Genomic DNA, 16301 nt, shown 5'->3' on the forward strand with positions numbered 1-16301 from the left:
CTCTCTTAGAAGAGCGAGAGAGCACTAGCTTAAAAAACAACGGCTTCGAAGTAGCTAGGCCTAGTGTAAGCTCTGACGTTTAGGCGAACGAGGAGCAGCAGTTACAAAAAGATCCGGATAAAGATCCTTAAAAATCAGCATGATTTATTTAAAGTCCATAGAGGGCTAAGCAGCTTTAGGCTCCTCTCCGTCTGACAGAGTCCTCAAGGGAATATCAGTAGGAGGGGGAACAGCAACTTCCTCATCTGAAGGAACCTTGTCTGACAATAGCCAAGTCTCAAGCAAAGGAGAGACCTACCGTGGTGGCAATGCTTTACAAGCAGAGTCCACACGCACTGGTGCATTAGTAGTGGACCAGGACGCAACGTCATGTAACTGCTTGACAGTCTGTGAACTGTCAACAACAACAGGTGCGTGAAGACGCACAGCGTCCACTCGAGACTGCTTTGACCGCCTAGTCTGAGCAGTCAAAACAACTCTAGAATGCGGAGGTTGACGCTCAGCGTCAAAACAAGTCAACTCCGATTGTTGGCGAACGTCCTGAACGTCAACAGGAGCATCAGCAAGTGGCCTAACGTCCAAATGTGGCTGAAAATCCACACGAGACCGCATCAAGTGTGGTTCTAAACAACCTGACTGACGTGACTTGGCTACGCCAACGTCAACAGGACGCACAAAGGAACGTTAGGGTGGCTGAAGGCCAGGATCTCGATGAGAGAAACGGCTAAGCTCAACGGACTTATCGGCAGAATAGTCTTCCATAAGGGAGGCAAGCTTATTCTGCATGTCTTGCCATACAACCCATTTAGGATCAACGGGAATGGTTGCGGTAAGAGACGAGGGTAACGTCTGTGACTGCAAAACCTTGCCTACAAAAAGACTCTCGGAGTCTGTGTTACGCTTTTGTTTAGGCGGCGAGCAGTCTTCCGATGACTGCATAGGGTCAGAGCTGTCCTAATAGTTAATACCAGGACGCTGGACCTGTCCTGAAAGGACTGACTTTCGCTTAAAGGGCCTCGAAACCTTGTTCCACGGTTTCTTATGCGTAAAGCCTTCGGATGACGAGGAGAAAATCGTCTCTCTCGCCTTATGGTAGGGGTGATCTTGGTAAGATACACCTGATACCATAGAGGGAACGTCTGTTCGCTGATCAAGGCCTCTCGAACCCATAAGTCGTACGCCATTACTTCTCCCCTGGGCTTGGGAGCTTGCAAGAGGTCTCGGACTAGGCGAACGACAGGCACGAACAGACAAACCCTCGGTCGCAACACTGATAACACTTTGCGCAATATCACTTTATCACTACGATTTTCTGTTTTGCACTTATTTCACTGAAATCGAATTTTTTAACAATTGGTATGAATAAAACTGATTTCTACCTGAAGCACGCAATTCTACCCTCATCAAAAGGTTATAATTGCGAAATCAGTCGTATAATGTAAGCACATTAATACAAGCAAAAAACAGTAAACATATTTTAAGATAAAAAGATCAGTGGCTGGGGAAGAGACTAAACACTAGTTCATTCAAAACTACATTTTCAATCTCTCACCGTACAGTGCCTTGGGACGAGAATAAAAACTAAAAAAGTTTTATCCTTTCTCCCCGTACAGAGACTAGGGACGAGAGTAACTCGAGAACAACGTTACTCGCTTGGGACGAGAATAAAGATCGGAACGTTCTCTCTCCTCTCTCTCTCTCCGTCTCTATCTCTCTCTCTCTCTCTCTCTCTCTTGATATCGCACCGAAGAGAAGAGCCCACTTACGTTTCGTCAAAAAACAGGTTATTTGACCAAAGGAAAAAACTGAAAGGTTTTTCAATTAAAAAGTTCCTTTAAAATAGAATTTAAAACATTTAAGCTTTGAAAGAAGAATGAACAAAACGTCAGAATCGATTTACTCTTTCTGCAAAGTGAAACCGTGATACTCTCTCTCTCTATCGTAACGATAGAGCGCAAACTGCGTAGCATAAATAAACTAAACGTTAGTTCATCTTTGAAACAGTACGAAGACTATTCAAAGAAAATCTTTCATAAAATATCTACTAAAAAATATTCATTAATAAGTTTTAAATCATTAGCTCTGTAAAAGTTATTTACGATTGAAAGGGCTCAACGTTGTTTAACTTCGGTTTCCAAGTTAGGACCGCCTACTCTCAGGAAAGGTCACATATAAACAAACCATTAAAATTTATCTTGATGTTTATTATAAATGGAAAGCTAATCGAAGAGGCCTAATAAAGGCGGGTGAGATATAAAAAAAATATAGAGGAAAATCTATATTAATTTATAACGTGATAAGATAATTGCTAAAAGCCTAAAACACACTTCCGTACTACGGGAAGGGTCGGCCATTTAAAAGTCAAAGGAAGTCCAAAAAACAATCCAAAGTCATCAAAAATTAAATCTATCCAAAAACAAGTTCAAGATTTAAGTTGAAGATAAAACACCTGCACTGTGAAAGCTCAAACCAAAATGAAGTACTTCACCAAATATGTTGAGAAAACTCCAGGTTCTACAGCGAGTATTGATACGTCTTGTCGTCAACGTCGACAGAGAAGAATTGAAGGGTTTGTTTACATGCAAGAGTGGTATCTGGCCGACAGTTGGCGCTGGTGGGCACACCCGCAACCTTCATGGCGATCGCTCGCGAGTTTTTTGAGTGTGTTTTCTGTCGAGCCGCAGAGTTGCAGCTATTATATATTCACCGGCTAAGTTAAATATTTAAAACTAGTGTTTTTTTCTTTAAGGGCTTTTAGTATTACATGTACATTATTTCTTTTGCCCCAATGATGCACCGAAGTATCTAATTTTTTGTACTTTTGGAATAAGTTTCCTTAAAATTCTTACCAACAATCTTATTAAACCTAGCAGGATGTAAGCTACAGACTTGCAGTGGGATATGCCAATATACAGTATTTTATTACAAAATGAACAGGGTATCGTAAGACAAATTTTAAACCTAATTCAAATTTGTATTCATTTAAACCTTATTATTAAAATCTAAGAATTAAGGCAAAAAATAAATAGTCCATCAAAGAAAAGATAAATGAGAGTAAAAACCCTACACACCATTTCAGAATAACTTCCTCTTATCCATAAATCACTCCTCTGTTCTCCTCATAAAATTCTTTCTTGCTTTCTCTTTCTAATTCTTCTTTTTGACTTGTATTCGAGTGCATCACTTTCCCAGTTCCTACACTCCTCACTTTATTACCAATGTTTTTCTCCCCTTGTGTCTAAACATCAGTGCTCTCTCTCTCTCTCTCTCTCTCTCTCTCTCTCTCTCTCTCTCTCTCTCTCTCTCTCTCTCTCTCTCTCTCTCTCAAAGAACACTATATCAAACCTTTCAAACTTGTAATCGGCTCCATCCTCTCTTGCATCTTCAATCATAAATCCACTTTTAATCTACAATTTCCTTCTAACCTGGTTATTCCTTATGAAACTCTTCCTTTTGACTTGTTTGGGTCTCCATATAACCCATTTCAACTTTCACCTTGCACCTGTGGTTCCTTAAGTTACTAAACGCTGACTTTTGGGATGAGTTTATACGCTCATATCATCATGTAATGACACAGGAAAATACATGCAACTGTTGTATAGCATTTGCCGATGCTCATCCATCCAAATACCAACCATATCCTATGTTATTTTACTTTCCTGTTTAAGATACGAGTGATATGAGAAATATATTACAGCCTGGTATACAATGGTGATCCTTCACTCAATTTCTTATGAAACATAGCATTCATAAATAACACTGTATATGAGCATTTTAGGTTGCTAGCTCGCTCCCAGAACAAATTAAACTGTAAAACGAGGTAGTACTTTATCTATCATATTAACCAATACTGTGCATTCTCATATAGAAAATTATTGCTATAACTTTCAAAGGAATTTTTGCAAATTGCTCGTAAAATTACAAATTTGAAAGTAATTTGTATTTTTCCTAATGATACAAATCATGTTAATTCTTATTTTAGGCAGAACTTATTGGGAGACAGGTGATAGCAAGCCAATTTGTAAAAATAACTCAAGGTTTGTATCATTAGGAGACACAAATTACTTTCAAATTTATCATTAGGAGGGTGGAAGTCCGGACTCACTTTCTGGTATTTGACCCAGGGTTTTCTCGTATGTGCGTTGCACGGAATTTAACAAGATATCAGGGTTTCTCCCTGTTACGTAATTGTGTGATACTAACAATGTCCCTAATCTAGGTAAGAATTCTCAGACACATATCTTTTATATCAACCATAGACATTACCCCATCCCAGCTTGCCAGGGGGTATAGGGACGCAACAAATATCATTTCCATACTAGGTTACACAAGGGAAAGGGTTTTACCTGCAAATAGGTGAGACCAGCTTGCAGAGGACCATAGGTGCTGTTCCTCAAGAGAGGGGAAGATGAAAGGAAGAAAAACCAGTCCTTCTTAATATTCATCCCAGACTAATTCCAGGTAACCTTTGCCCTCAACTATCTGCTACTTGTCGATCAAGGAGCCTGAGGTATTTAAACCACTTGTTTTACAGCCACCACAGGGCCAATGGAGAAAGTCTCCATGTTCCTGTGGATCACATCTTGCAGACAGTGGGCGGTGCGGTGAAGGTAGTTTTGACGCTTTCACACACCTACTTGTAAGACCTATGTCACAGAGTAGTTTCTTTTGAATGCTACAGATGTGCTAATGCCCCTAACGTCATGATCTCTGGGTCGTCGAGTTGGAGGAGGATTGGGATTCAGTGCAAAGTCTATGACTTTGTGAATCCAGGCAGAGATGGTGTTCTTGGTGATCCTCCCTCTTGGCCTTCCCCATGCTGACAAAGAGTGCTGGCACCCAAGGGACGAGCTTCTGCAGTTCTTTTGAGATAGTACCTCAAACTCTTCATTGGGCAAAGTAACCGTTGATCTGGATCATCAGTTACATGATAAAGACTCCAAATCTGGAGGGACCCGAATCTAGGATCCACTACTCAGGGATTTTGAGTCTTGACGATAAACTCAGGGACAAAGCTGAGCGTTGCCTTCCCCCATCCCCTTGAATGGGTGACATCATAGTTAAGACCACAAAGCTCGCTGACTCACTTGGCTGAAGCCAAGGCGAGTAGGAAAACCGTCTTCAAAGTAAGGTGGCGATCTGTTGCCTGGTGTAATGATTCATAGAGAGAACCCTTCAGGGACCGATGGACGTGAACCACATTTCAATAGGGGTGGTCTTACTTCCAACTGAGGGCAGGTAAGCTCAAAACTTTGTATGAGGAGAGACAACTCCAATGAAGAGGAGATACTAATTCCTTTCAGCCTAAAGGCAAGACTCAAGGCTGAGCAGTAGCCTTTCACCACCGAGACCAAAAGAAGCCTTTCCCCCAGAAGGTCAACGAATTGCTGGAATAGTGGCATCGAGGGGAGTGATATCCCTTCCACGACACCAACCACAGAAGACAGTCAACTTGACCTGTTAGACTGAACCTGAAGACCTTTGCAAGTATTCAGTCATCCTCTTCGCAACTTATTGCAAAAATCCTCTCTGGCCAAGGAGATGCTGGATAGTCTCCAGGTGTGAAGTCATAGGCTTTGTGGAAGATGTTCACATGTGGCTATTTGAGTAGATGGTGTCGTGGAGGGAGTTTTCTCGGGACTTTCGTCAGGAGCTTAAGAAGGTCCAGGAACCATTCTGCATGATGCCATAGCAGAGCTATGAGGGTCATTAATAGGTTCCTGGATACTTTGGTCTCATTGAGTACTCTTCTCATCACACAGAATGGGGGAAAGGCATAAACATCAATGTTATCCCACCATTGTTAGAACGCATCTTGCCAAAGGTAGCAGTACTGTATAGCGGGAGCCTGTTGTTCAGGGATATCGCGAAGATCCACAGTAGGGGAATCCCACAAAGTCAGGACTTTGTTGGCTACCAGATGATTCAAAGACCACTCGGAGCCCATTATTTGAGTTGCTCTGCTCAGATTGTCCATGAGCACATCTCTCTTGCTGGAATGAAGCGGGCTGATAGGGACACCGAGTTGTCTTCTGCCCATCTTAGCATCTCCACTGCTAGATGGCATAGGGGCTGCAAAAAACGACCGCCTTGCTTGTTTACTTTACCCACTAGCATGGTTCTGTCGCCTATCAACACCACAGAGTGACCTGGAGGGAACTGCTGGAACTGTTGAAGGGCTAGAAAGACTGCCCTCATCTCTAGGAGATTTATGTGCTATTACCTTTTGAACTCTGACCTAGCCCAGAGGATATGTGGTGCAGTATGTGGGGTCCCACCCTTCTTTTGACGCGTCAGAAAAGAGCATCAATTTCAGGGGAGAGGTGAGAAGGTGGACCCCTTTACGAAGATTCTCGTCTGCCACCTACCACATCAAGTCCGTCCGCTGCTTTGCTCCCATAGGGACCAGCGTGTCATCGTGTTGGATCCACCTGGAGTTTAGCCGCCACTGAAGAGATCAAATTCGGAGGCGGCTGTTGAGCACAATACGGGCCAGGGATGATAGGTGGCCTAAGAGATGTAACCACTGCTTGGACAGAAGTCTAGTCTTATTGCTGACCCATAGTCATTTGAAGACAAGCTTAACTTGAAGCCTGCCCTTTTCTAGCTATTTTTAGAAATGGTTATTTAATTAATTGCAGTTGTTTGCTTGGCAACTGCCAGTAGTTTAACTGCTAATAACAATTAAGAGTAATTTTCTGAGACTGACTCAAGTTATGAATATGACAAATTTGGAAGTAATTTGTAATTTTCCTAATGATACAAACTTGTAGCTATTTATATGGGTATTACTTTCAACGAAGTTGAAAGACAAGCCACTAGAACCCTAGTGAGGGGGGGGGGGGCAGCAGCTCCTCTCATTCTAACACCTGCGACTAAAACTCACTTTTTTTGGAGGTAGAACTTCAAAGGGGACTGGTGCTGGCAAACCAATCTGTGTAAATAGCTACAGGTTTGTACTGTTACGAGAAATACAAATTACTTCCAAATTTGTCATTTGTTCAGAAACTGGAACACAAACCAATGCTATTTATAGGGGTTGACTCACCCTGCCAATCTGGCTTTTTGGCTTTGACCTGGGGGTGTGTTACCACATGGCAGGTGGAAACCGTACACGTCGCTAAAACCTTGTTATGCATGGTCTGCGGCCTACACAAGATGTGTGTTTGTGATACCTGTACTAGCATAGAGAGAGAGAGAGAGAGAGAGAGAGAGAGAGAGAGAGAGAGAGAGAGAGAGAGAGAGAGAGAGAGAGAGAGAGAGAGAGAGAGAGAGAGAGAGAGAGAGAGTATTAATATTGTTGCAGAAATTACTGTATTATTAAAGCAATTCTTATCATGAATTTGATATCATAAGCTGCTGAATTTGTAAAAGAATGCTTATATGTTTAGAGATCAGAAAAACTAAATTTACAAGAGCAAATAGAAAGTTACAACGTTATATCAGCATAAGCTTAGAGAAAATAATTATATTGCAACCCTTCACCAGATTTGATGAAGAAGTTGATAAAAATAGTAACCTGTGGAAAAGATTCTCCAGTTAAAGAATAAGAACATATTTGTGCATGAATAAAAACATTCATGAAGTAAATTTTGATGTAAAAAAAAAAAGCACTTGAATCAAATTTTATCATTACTCCTCATAATACATGAATTTCACTTACAGGTTTGTTTGCAGACAGCCACATGGCGTATGAAGCTGACAGAAACAAAGGAATAGAAGGAGAGCCCAGTTTGGCTAACATGACTTCAACTGCTATTAAAATACTTTCAAAAAATAAACACAATGGATTCTTTCTGATGGTAAGTTTATGTTTTAACCCTTTTACCCCCCAAAGGACGTACTGGTACGTTTTACAAAACCCATCCCTTTACCCCCATGGACGTACCGGTACGTACTTGCAAAAAAATGCTATAAATTTTTTTTTTTTCCTATTTTTGATAATTCTTTTTAAAAATTCAGGCATTTTCCAAGAGAATGAGACCAACCTGACCTCTCTATGACAAAAATTAAGGCTGTTAGAGCAATTTAAAAGAAATATACTGCAAAATGTGCTGGGAAAAAATAACCCCTTGGGGGTTAAGGGTTGGAAATTTCCAAAGAGCCGGGGGGTAAAAGGGTTAAGAGCATTTTATCGTTCTGCCAGCAAAGATTTTGGTCAGAACCGAAACCCATTTTAGAATCGAGATATCTAGAACTGGCTTCCTACCCATCAATGCCCTAGGTACAAGATACAATCTGTTGTAAAATCTTGGAGAGTGATCCAAGACCTTCTTTATCACATTCCTTTCTAGAAGTTTTGTAATTTTAATTTCAATGGATGATCTTTAGCCAAACTGTTTAGATAATCTGTAAGGGAGAGGGTTCCTTCAATATGGGAGGATTGGAAGAAGGAAGAATATGATATCAATCTTTTACCATGGATAAGACCCAAGGATTGTGGTAAACAATAAAAGCGGGGAGGCCTTCCGTTAGACCAATTCAATGATGTCTACCACAGATTTGAGGAGGGAGAAGTCTAACTGGAAAGGGACCTCTGGTAGTGGTTTCACTCGCCCCAGTTTTTATACCGACACCCTATAAGGGTGAGCAAGCTGGGTATATTCCTGGCATTCCATGCAACTTTTTTCTCCGGTATATCTAGCAGTATTTATACCTTAGAAATGGTGCTTTAAGGAGCATTTCACTGGGCGACACAGGTCCCTCGCCCAGAGATAGATTTTTCCTTCGTCAAAATCCCTTTAATAAGACATAATAAAGGGGTGGCTAATTCCTCCATTCACTAGTATACATCCGAACTGACTCCTTATCTCGCCATAAATCAAACAACTGAACCTTTCAACAAAAACTTTGAATGTACAAGGTATAGTAAGAAAACCTGTTTGATTCTGGAGTGCAGAAACAGACTGTACATTAGTAGAAACTTAATCCTATCCAACATACAATATATTTCTCTTTTCCTATAATTTGCAAAAGAACTGCTTTCAAAAGCCTTATTAGTCAATATCCAGCTCAATACTACTTGACTGTCTATAAAAAGAATGGCGCTTTCAATATTTTCTCCAGAGAACACACCATTCTCAAATAGATATTCGATATTTAACACAAAAGCTAAATTTCACATGGCAGTGATTGAGATTACGTATTAATTTACATCGAGAATCCCGTAGTTCAGAGTAAATCTTTCAAACATCGAAATTCCCTTTCTGCTTCTAACCTCTCTTGACTCTTAATAGTCTTCCATCTTCCTAAAGGTTACGGGGTAATTCTGATATTTTTAGTATTATCAACAATCTTTTATAACTTTTTCAAGTATGGGATGGAAATAGGTATTTGATTACATACCCCTCCAGCCTCTGCTTCAGAATGAGCAGAGCAGCCAGTAACTCATATGTAGGCATGATTCTTTCCTTCAAATGATTGATCTTAACCTTAGAAAATATAAGGAACTCCAATTACCTTAAAGAGCATAGATTGTAAAACAAACTTTTTTTGGAAGCACCGGTAAAAATGAACATCTTAGCATGAAGATCTAAACTAAATATTCTTCAAGTAATGGTAAGATTGCTGAGTTTCAAAAGCTCGGGAATACAGTAATCTGTTGATACCAAACAATAATCTGTTGGCACTACTGGCTAATAATCAATTTCAATTGGAGTAATAGGGGGTGAAAAATACCAATAAGATCAAAACAAGATGAAAACGGAAATAATATTTGTCTTTTTGTAGAAGCCTTCTTGTTTAAAGAATTTGTAACCATGCAGTAATACTCAAGAACTTTTCCTTCATTAGAAATTTTCTTTTGTCTTCGTATTCTAGAGATATCAAAATTTCACAATCATTATTTCTCCATTCTCTTAAATACACTAGGAAAACATCATAAGGGGGGGGGGGGGGGGTGGGCTCTGTGGGGACCAGTCACAATAGCAGTGGCAAGAGTTAGTGGATCAGTCTCTTTTTGGTAAATATGTAGTGTTACTACCAATTCTTTTCTATGCTGACTGAAGTTGCCAACATATTTACATTCTAAGGAAATTAAGGGGAATTGTACAAATCAAATTCACCCCCACCTACCCTGACATGCAAAGCTTTGTCCTCTTTACAATCCCTTCCTCCCAACTTACCCTTCCTCACTGATTTTGGCTCTAACTAACACTGTCCAAATAGCCTAAATAAAAGACAAAATCATGCCAAAACATTGAATTAGATGTCCAGAACACAAAAATGAGACTACAATTAGTATGAGGAACTAATTGAAAGTCGGACAAAACAAAGAGATCACGAGGAAGCGACACCAAAATGGCCACATACACACACGTAAGGGAGCGTCAACAAGCGGCTGAGACAAAAATCAACAAGGTCATTAAATGAACGTGTGTCACTACCTAGAAATCCCAAACAGACAAATATAATACTCAACTTGGGAGCAGGGATCTCCAAAACGTCTGACATCTACAGAAACACAATAAAAAACACCGAGCTATGAAAAACACGTCTGAACCTTCGCTGGTGCTAAGGAGGAATGTAGGAGGGAGCGTGGGGAGGGGTAGGGGTGAGGGGAGGATAGTCGTAGTAGAAGGCAGCAGTCGGGTGTAGATCGGCACCTCGTAGTTCCGGGGGATGTTGAAGAAGGAGAGGTCTAACTGATAAGGGACCTATGGTTGTGGTTCTTACACGCCCCAGTTACTATACCGACACTCGTTAGAGTGAGCAAGGTGGGTTTATTCCTGGCATTCCATGCATCTTTTTTCTCTGGTATATTTAGCAGTATTTATGCCTTAGAAATGGTGCTATAAGGAGCATTTCACTGGGCACCACAGGTTCCTCATCCAGAAATAGATTTTTCCTTTGTCGAAATCCCTTTTTTTTACGCGACAACAGATAATTTCTAGGAAAAGATGCATAAAAAAATTCAGCTTGAGAAAACAAGACTGTAAATAAAAAATGCCTGAACAGTAGTATCTACAGGCAGTAATAGGGTATGTATATACCATCTTTTCTCCCCAGGAGGCTAATCCCATAGATATGAGGGAATACAAAGAAGGAATGCCACCAACAATGATTCTTAGTATCCCATTACATGATCCACCTTGCTTGTCAAGGACAAGGAAATCCTCCCTTTTTTCCAAAGTGCAGCAATGGAATCAGGGATGTAAGGAGCTGAAAACAGAGATCAAGACAATCTCTGTCCAAAAGAACATTCTTCTCCCATTATAAGAAGTTCTACACATGTATTATATCTGTACTACATACTTTAGCTACAGCAATATGTATAAATTTTTAAAAACAGGGTTCATACTCCCCAGCTCAGAATCATCTTACAGAAAGTGCATAAAAGATAGGAGTCTTTTTCTTGAGAGGATATGAAGGACCTACAGTGCTAGGTCAGCAGTCCTGTTTGAAACAGGTCACTATAAATGCCTCAGGCTATGACACTAACAAAGGATAACACCAACGACCGAGTCTTTCTAATGCATGTTAAACACTCACAGAGTTAGTCGCAGGTGATCAAAGAACTTACAATAGAGTTCAACATTAAATTATGTGTTATATTAATCTATAAATGCGATCTTTGAAAAATAGAGTGAACACCGAGTCACAGAGGAAATAAACTAATTCAATTTGAGAAACACAACAATCCTGAAATACAAAGACAGCACTCAACCACAAAGCAACCAACATAAATACAATGATCAAAATGGAACCAACGACTCAATCAGTCCTTTACAAAACTACACATGGTAAAGGATAGATGACTGAAATAGATATTTGCATGAAAAAGTTAGCACAGAGTGGTTTTGATGTAGATACACTCTTTGCAAGTAAAGATGAACTGTTAATACAATGGCGTCACACAATAAAATGTGGGCAAGAAAAAGGGCATTGGCCAGAACAGGCCTGATAGAGCAGGCATGTTAATCTTACACCTGAGTGGTACAAAAGGAGAACCCCTTTACTGCTCATTATGCATCTTATGGTTACTGAAATGTAATGAACAAACAATATCAAGATTCACATAATATTTCTGGGCTCTGACCTGTGCCGCCCAGTGAAATGCTCCTTTTACATCATTTCTAAGGTAATAACTGCTTATTACCTTAGAAATGATGTAAAAGGAGCATTTCACTGCGCGGCACAGGTCTCTCGCCCAGAAATAGATTTTTCCTATGTCAAAATCCCTTTTTTCACATGACTGTACTGTATACTTTTGCTTTGATTTTTACTTTTCTTGTAGTCTTTGTTATATTGAAATTTTTGTTGCTATATACTGTAGCTGCTACATGAACATTGTCGAAGATCTTAATTTCTCTCGCTTTTATTTTCCATTGACAAAATATTAAATGTGGATACTTTTCTTTAATTACAGGTTGAAGGTGGCAGAATTGACCATGCCCTACATAGCACACAGACTCATAAAGCTCTGGAAGAAATACTAGCTTTTGATGATGCAGTTAATACAGCACTTTCGATGGTAGATCTCACAGAAACACTCTTCATAGTAACGTCGGATCACTCGCATGTGATGACCATAAATGGATACCCAGAAAGAGGAAACAACATTCTTGGTAAAGTTCTAGCCAGTTGTCAATCAGTAACTATCATCTCCGAAAATATCTATGTTTTTAAGATCATGTAAAGTACGAGTTATTAACTCCACAACTTTCAGAATTAACATCATCTTTGGCCTTGGACACAAAGTGATTTTGAATCAGCATTATTTTGGCTGTTATACAGCTTCACATGGCTACCCAGCCTAGGGTCTTCATTCTTTTTAACTTTTATAAAGGAGATTTTAGCATTGGCAAGGTAAACAAAAAATAACAGATGCATCAAAATCCTACTTATTATTTGAAAGATTTAATTTTATTCTTCCCACTTTCCCAGTAGGTATCAAAAGTTTGTATGATATTTTATAACATATTGTGGGATATACCTACATGACTTAAAACTTTCCTATTCTAATTTTTACACCTAATATTTATAGCCCCTTAGGGTCCCAAGAAAGATGGAACTAACAATACTGGACATATAAGTAATGGAGGAGTGGTAATTTTTGGCCTATGACATCAATAGAATTTCCCTTACTTGAATTTACAGAGGTTGTCAACAGAGTTGGGGGCTTGTCAGGAGGTCAAGGGGTAAGGGAAGCTATATATGCATAGACAAGTTTTATGGAAGGGGAATTATAATAAAAATAAAAACAAAGAAAAGTTTTAGAAAAGAAAATTTTGGATTGTTTAGCACCTTAAAAGAAACCCCCAAGATCTTAGCTTTTCATAGAATTAATTACTATAACTATGACACCAATGAGAGCTGATTCATGAATATTGATTTCCTACCCTACTCCAAAGGGATGGTACCACCATGATTAGGGAGAATGAGAGCATTACAATAATACAATCAGTACCGCTTTGATCATAGTAGCAGGCAAACTGGACAGAATGCCATGAGTCCTATCTCTGAAAACCAGCCCAACCATGGAATTCAAGGGCTGGCATTCAAGGAGATAGTTCCGCATATTATGGGAACATCTACATTTATTTGGTATGAACATTAGTAGGCAGTTCAAAGCCACCACAGATCACACAATTAGTTAGATAAAAACTTAAAACTCAGCAATGGTATCCCTTCTCAATAATTTAGAAAGTGAAAAGAGGAAGGGGTTGGACAGTGAGGTGGGAGACAGTTGATAAAATCTGAAGGTTGTTGAAGTAAAATAAAGGGATAGAAAAAATATTTGAGACATTTTGAGTCAAACTGAGGAAAAAAGTCCCCCACTCTTGCCCGTCACAAGGCTTCAACACAGAGAGGGTATTTCATGTTGGAGCAGAGTTACTTTGTCAAGACATTTTCTCAGTAAGAGGGGTTTATCCGCATATAGGGACAATAGGTTATGAAGAGGGTGGTGTACTCATGCTGATATTATCTACCATGGCACATCAAAGCTGGCATTACCAGATCAATATCATCCTGGGGGGGGGGTAAACAATAAAATGGAGCGGCACAGAACACTAGGTACGGTCCATAAAAATAATAAAGTCCAAAGAATTAATAATAATTATATCTTTCAATGATAGAGAAAACAGAAAATCTTTTAATGTCATTTTGTATGTACTGTAATCCTTATTTTTTTTACAGGTGTGGCTGATGTATCAACAGTAGACCAACTCCCTTACACAACACTTATGTTCACAAATGGTCCTTCATATGATCATTACTGGAATGGCACACATGTAAGACAGTTCTTTTAGTTTTATTATTTCTTTTTTAAAATAAATTTTTATACTAGATACAAATTTCTAAACAACTTAACCCTTTTACCCCCAACGCTATTTGGAACTTTCCGATCCTTAACCCCCAGGCGTTTTATTTTCAAGCACATTTTGCAATATATTTTTTTTAAATTGCGCTAACAGCCTTAATTTTTGTCATAGAGAGGTCAGGTTGGTCTCATTATTTTGGAAAATGCCTGAAGTTTCTCAAAAAATTATCAAAAATATGCAAAAAAAATGTAAAAAACAGTTTTTTGTAAGGACGTACCGGTATGTCCATGGGGGTAAATGGTTAATAAGCTGTCTACTATCCACTTTAAGCAATATCTTTAATTAATGGTCTCAATTCAATGTTCTGCCTCTCCCTCTGTCAAAAATGTATGAGGGAGAAATTTCAGTACTAGAGCACTTTACTTCCTGAAGTAAATCAACATGTAATGGCAAATGGAATCTCAATAATAACATCTGTTACTTCTATACTCACCAGATGTTCATATTCTCTGGAATGTTTTATCAACATTTACCCTTGAAACTCAATTATCTTATGTTTCTTCCGCTTAATAAACTTATGACTCTAGTATAGTAATTAGACAACCTAGCAGTTAATGGCAACATGCAAATGGCTTGGGCAAAGCCATGGTGTCTCAGTCTCCAGTCTCAAAATCAAAATCATTCCTTGCTTGAAACCTCAAGGGAGTGGGGAGAAGGCTGGGCAAGTACATGAAAAGCAGGTGAGTATAGAAATAGAAAATCTTATTACTAAAGCTTTCGAATCTGTTTTGTGCAGCAAACTTTGAGAACCCTCAACTTCGGATCTAACACATTACTTTTTTGCTTTCCTGTTTGTTTAGATATTTGTATGGCAACTGCTGTGCATCTGTTTTTCAAGGAACTCGTTTTGGCCCTTGAGGTACTATAGTCCATTTCTTTTAGCGAGACATATTTGCACCGACTCGCAGAGGTGCCCTTTTAGCTCGGAAAAGTTTCCTGATCGCTGATTGGTTGGACAAGATAATTCTAACCAATCAGCGATCAAGAAACTTTTCTGAGCTAAAAGGGCACCGCTGCGAGTCGGTGCAAATCTGCCTCGCTACAAGAAATGGACTATAGTGCTTACAATTACCCTGTTAAAGTTATCCAGTGATGAGCTAGTGGCAGTGGTTGCAAGCAAATGATGTGCACTTTAATACTTGATGCAACCAATTGGCTTTTACAGAAACTTTAGCAGATACATTTTGTGCTAAGGAAATTCTACAATATGCCACACCATCGACATATGAAAGACAGAGTTGCTTCAGCAACTGGAGGGATACTGTATTAGGATCCAGGCTACCAACACAGTCTTGAGCCTTGTTATCTAGTTTGCTAATTGAGCAGTTAAGATTGCAGGAAGGTATGGGTTTTGTAGCAGAAGGATCTAGAGTAGATAAAGAACTCAAGGATCTATGAGAGGATCTCAAATCTAAAATGCGCTGCACACCATCAGACCCCTAACTGATTGGAACACTAGAATTTCTAGATAAGACTTGCAGAGTCAGGTTGGGGCTCAAAATAGGGCAGGAAGTTAACAACTACTTCCTTTAATAGAAGACTCAATGGCCTAAATTTTACAAAACATGCTAAAGAAGTTAGGAGCATTTAAAGCTCATCACTATCAGAACAATAGTCAATTCTTTTTAGCAAGGCAGAGTTGCACTGACTCGCAGAGGTACCCTTTTAGCTCAGAATGTTTCCTGCTATCTGATTGGTTAGAATTATCTTGACCAACCAATCAGCGATCAGGAAACTTTTCCGAGCTAAAAGGGCACCGCTGCGAGTCAGTGCAAATGCGCCTCATTAAAAAAAATTGAGTATAGATGTGTTAACACATTAGTGCTGCGTGGTGCTGGGGTGTCATTATTGTTCCCATCCCCGCTATAATAAACTAGCCGAGTCTTCAGATTTGCCCATGAGCTAAAGAGAGTTTCCTTTTGCGCTTTGAACTTTCAATATGGTCTGCATCGATAAAAAAACTTATCCATAAAAAAC

At 39.4% G+C, this 16301-nt stretch overlaps 1 protein-coding gene across 1 annotated transcript in view; it reads left to right on the forward strand.

Moving 5' to 3' along the window:
• The window catches only part of LOC137658116 (alkaline phosphatase-like), a 33416-nt gene that overhangs the window by 15178 nt on the left and 1937 nt on the right, over nucleotides 1-16301 (forward strand). The window contains exons 7-9 of the mRNA XM_068392807.1: nucleotides 7666-7802; nucleotides 12368-12566; nucleotides 14140-14234. Coding sequence (XP_068248908.1) covers nucleotides 7666-7802; nucleotides 12368-12566; nucleotides 14140-14234 — 431 coding nt within the window. The remainder of the gene's footprint in view (nucleotides 1-7665; nucleotides 7803-12367; nucleotides 12567-14139; nucleotides 14235-16301) is intronic.

Source organism: Palaemon carinicauda, chromosome 19 (assembly GCF_036898095.1).
Source record: "Palaemon carinicauda isolate YSFRI2023 chromosome 19, ASM3689809v2, whole genome shotgun sequence".
Taxonomy (NCBI): Eukaryota; Metazoa; Arthropoda; class Malacostraca; order Decapoda; family Palaemonidae; genus Palaemon; species Palaemon carinicauda.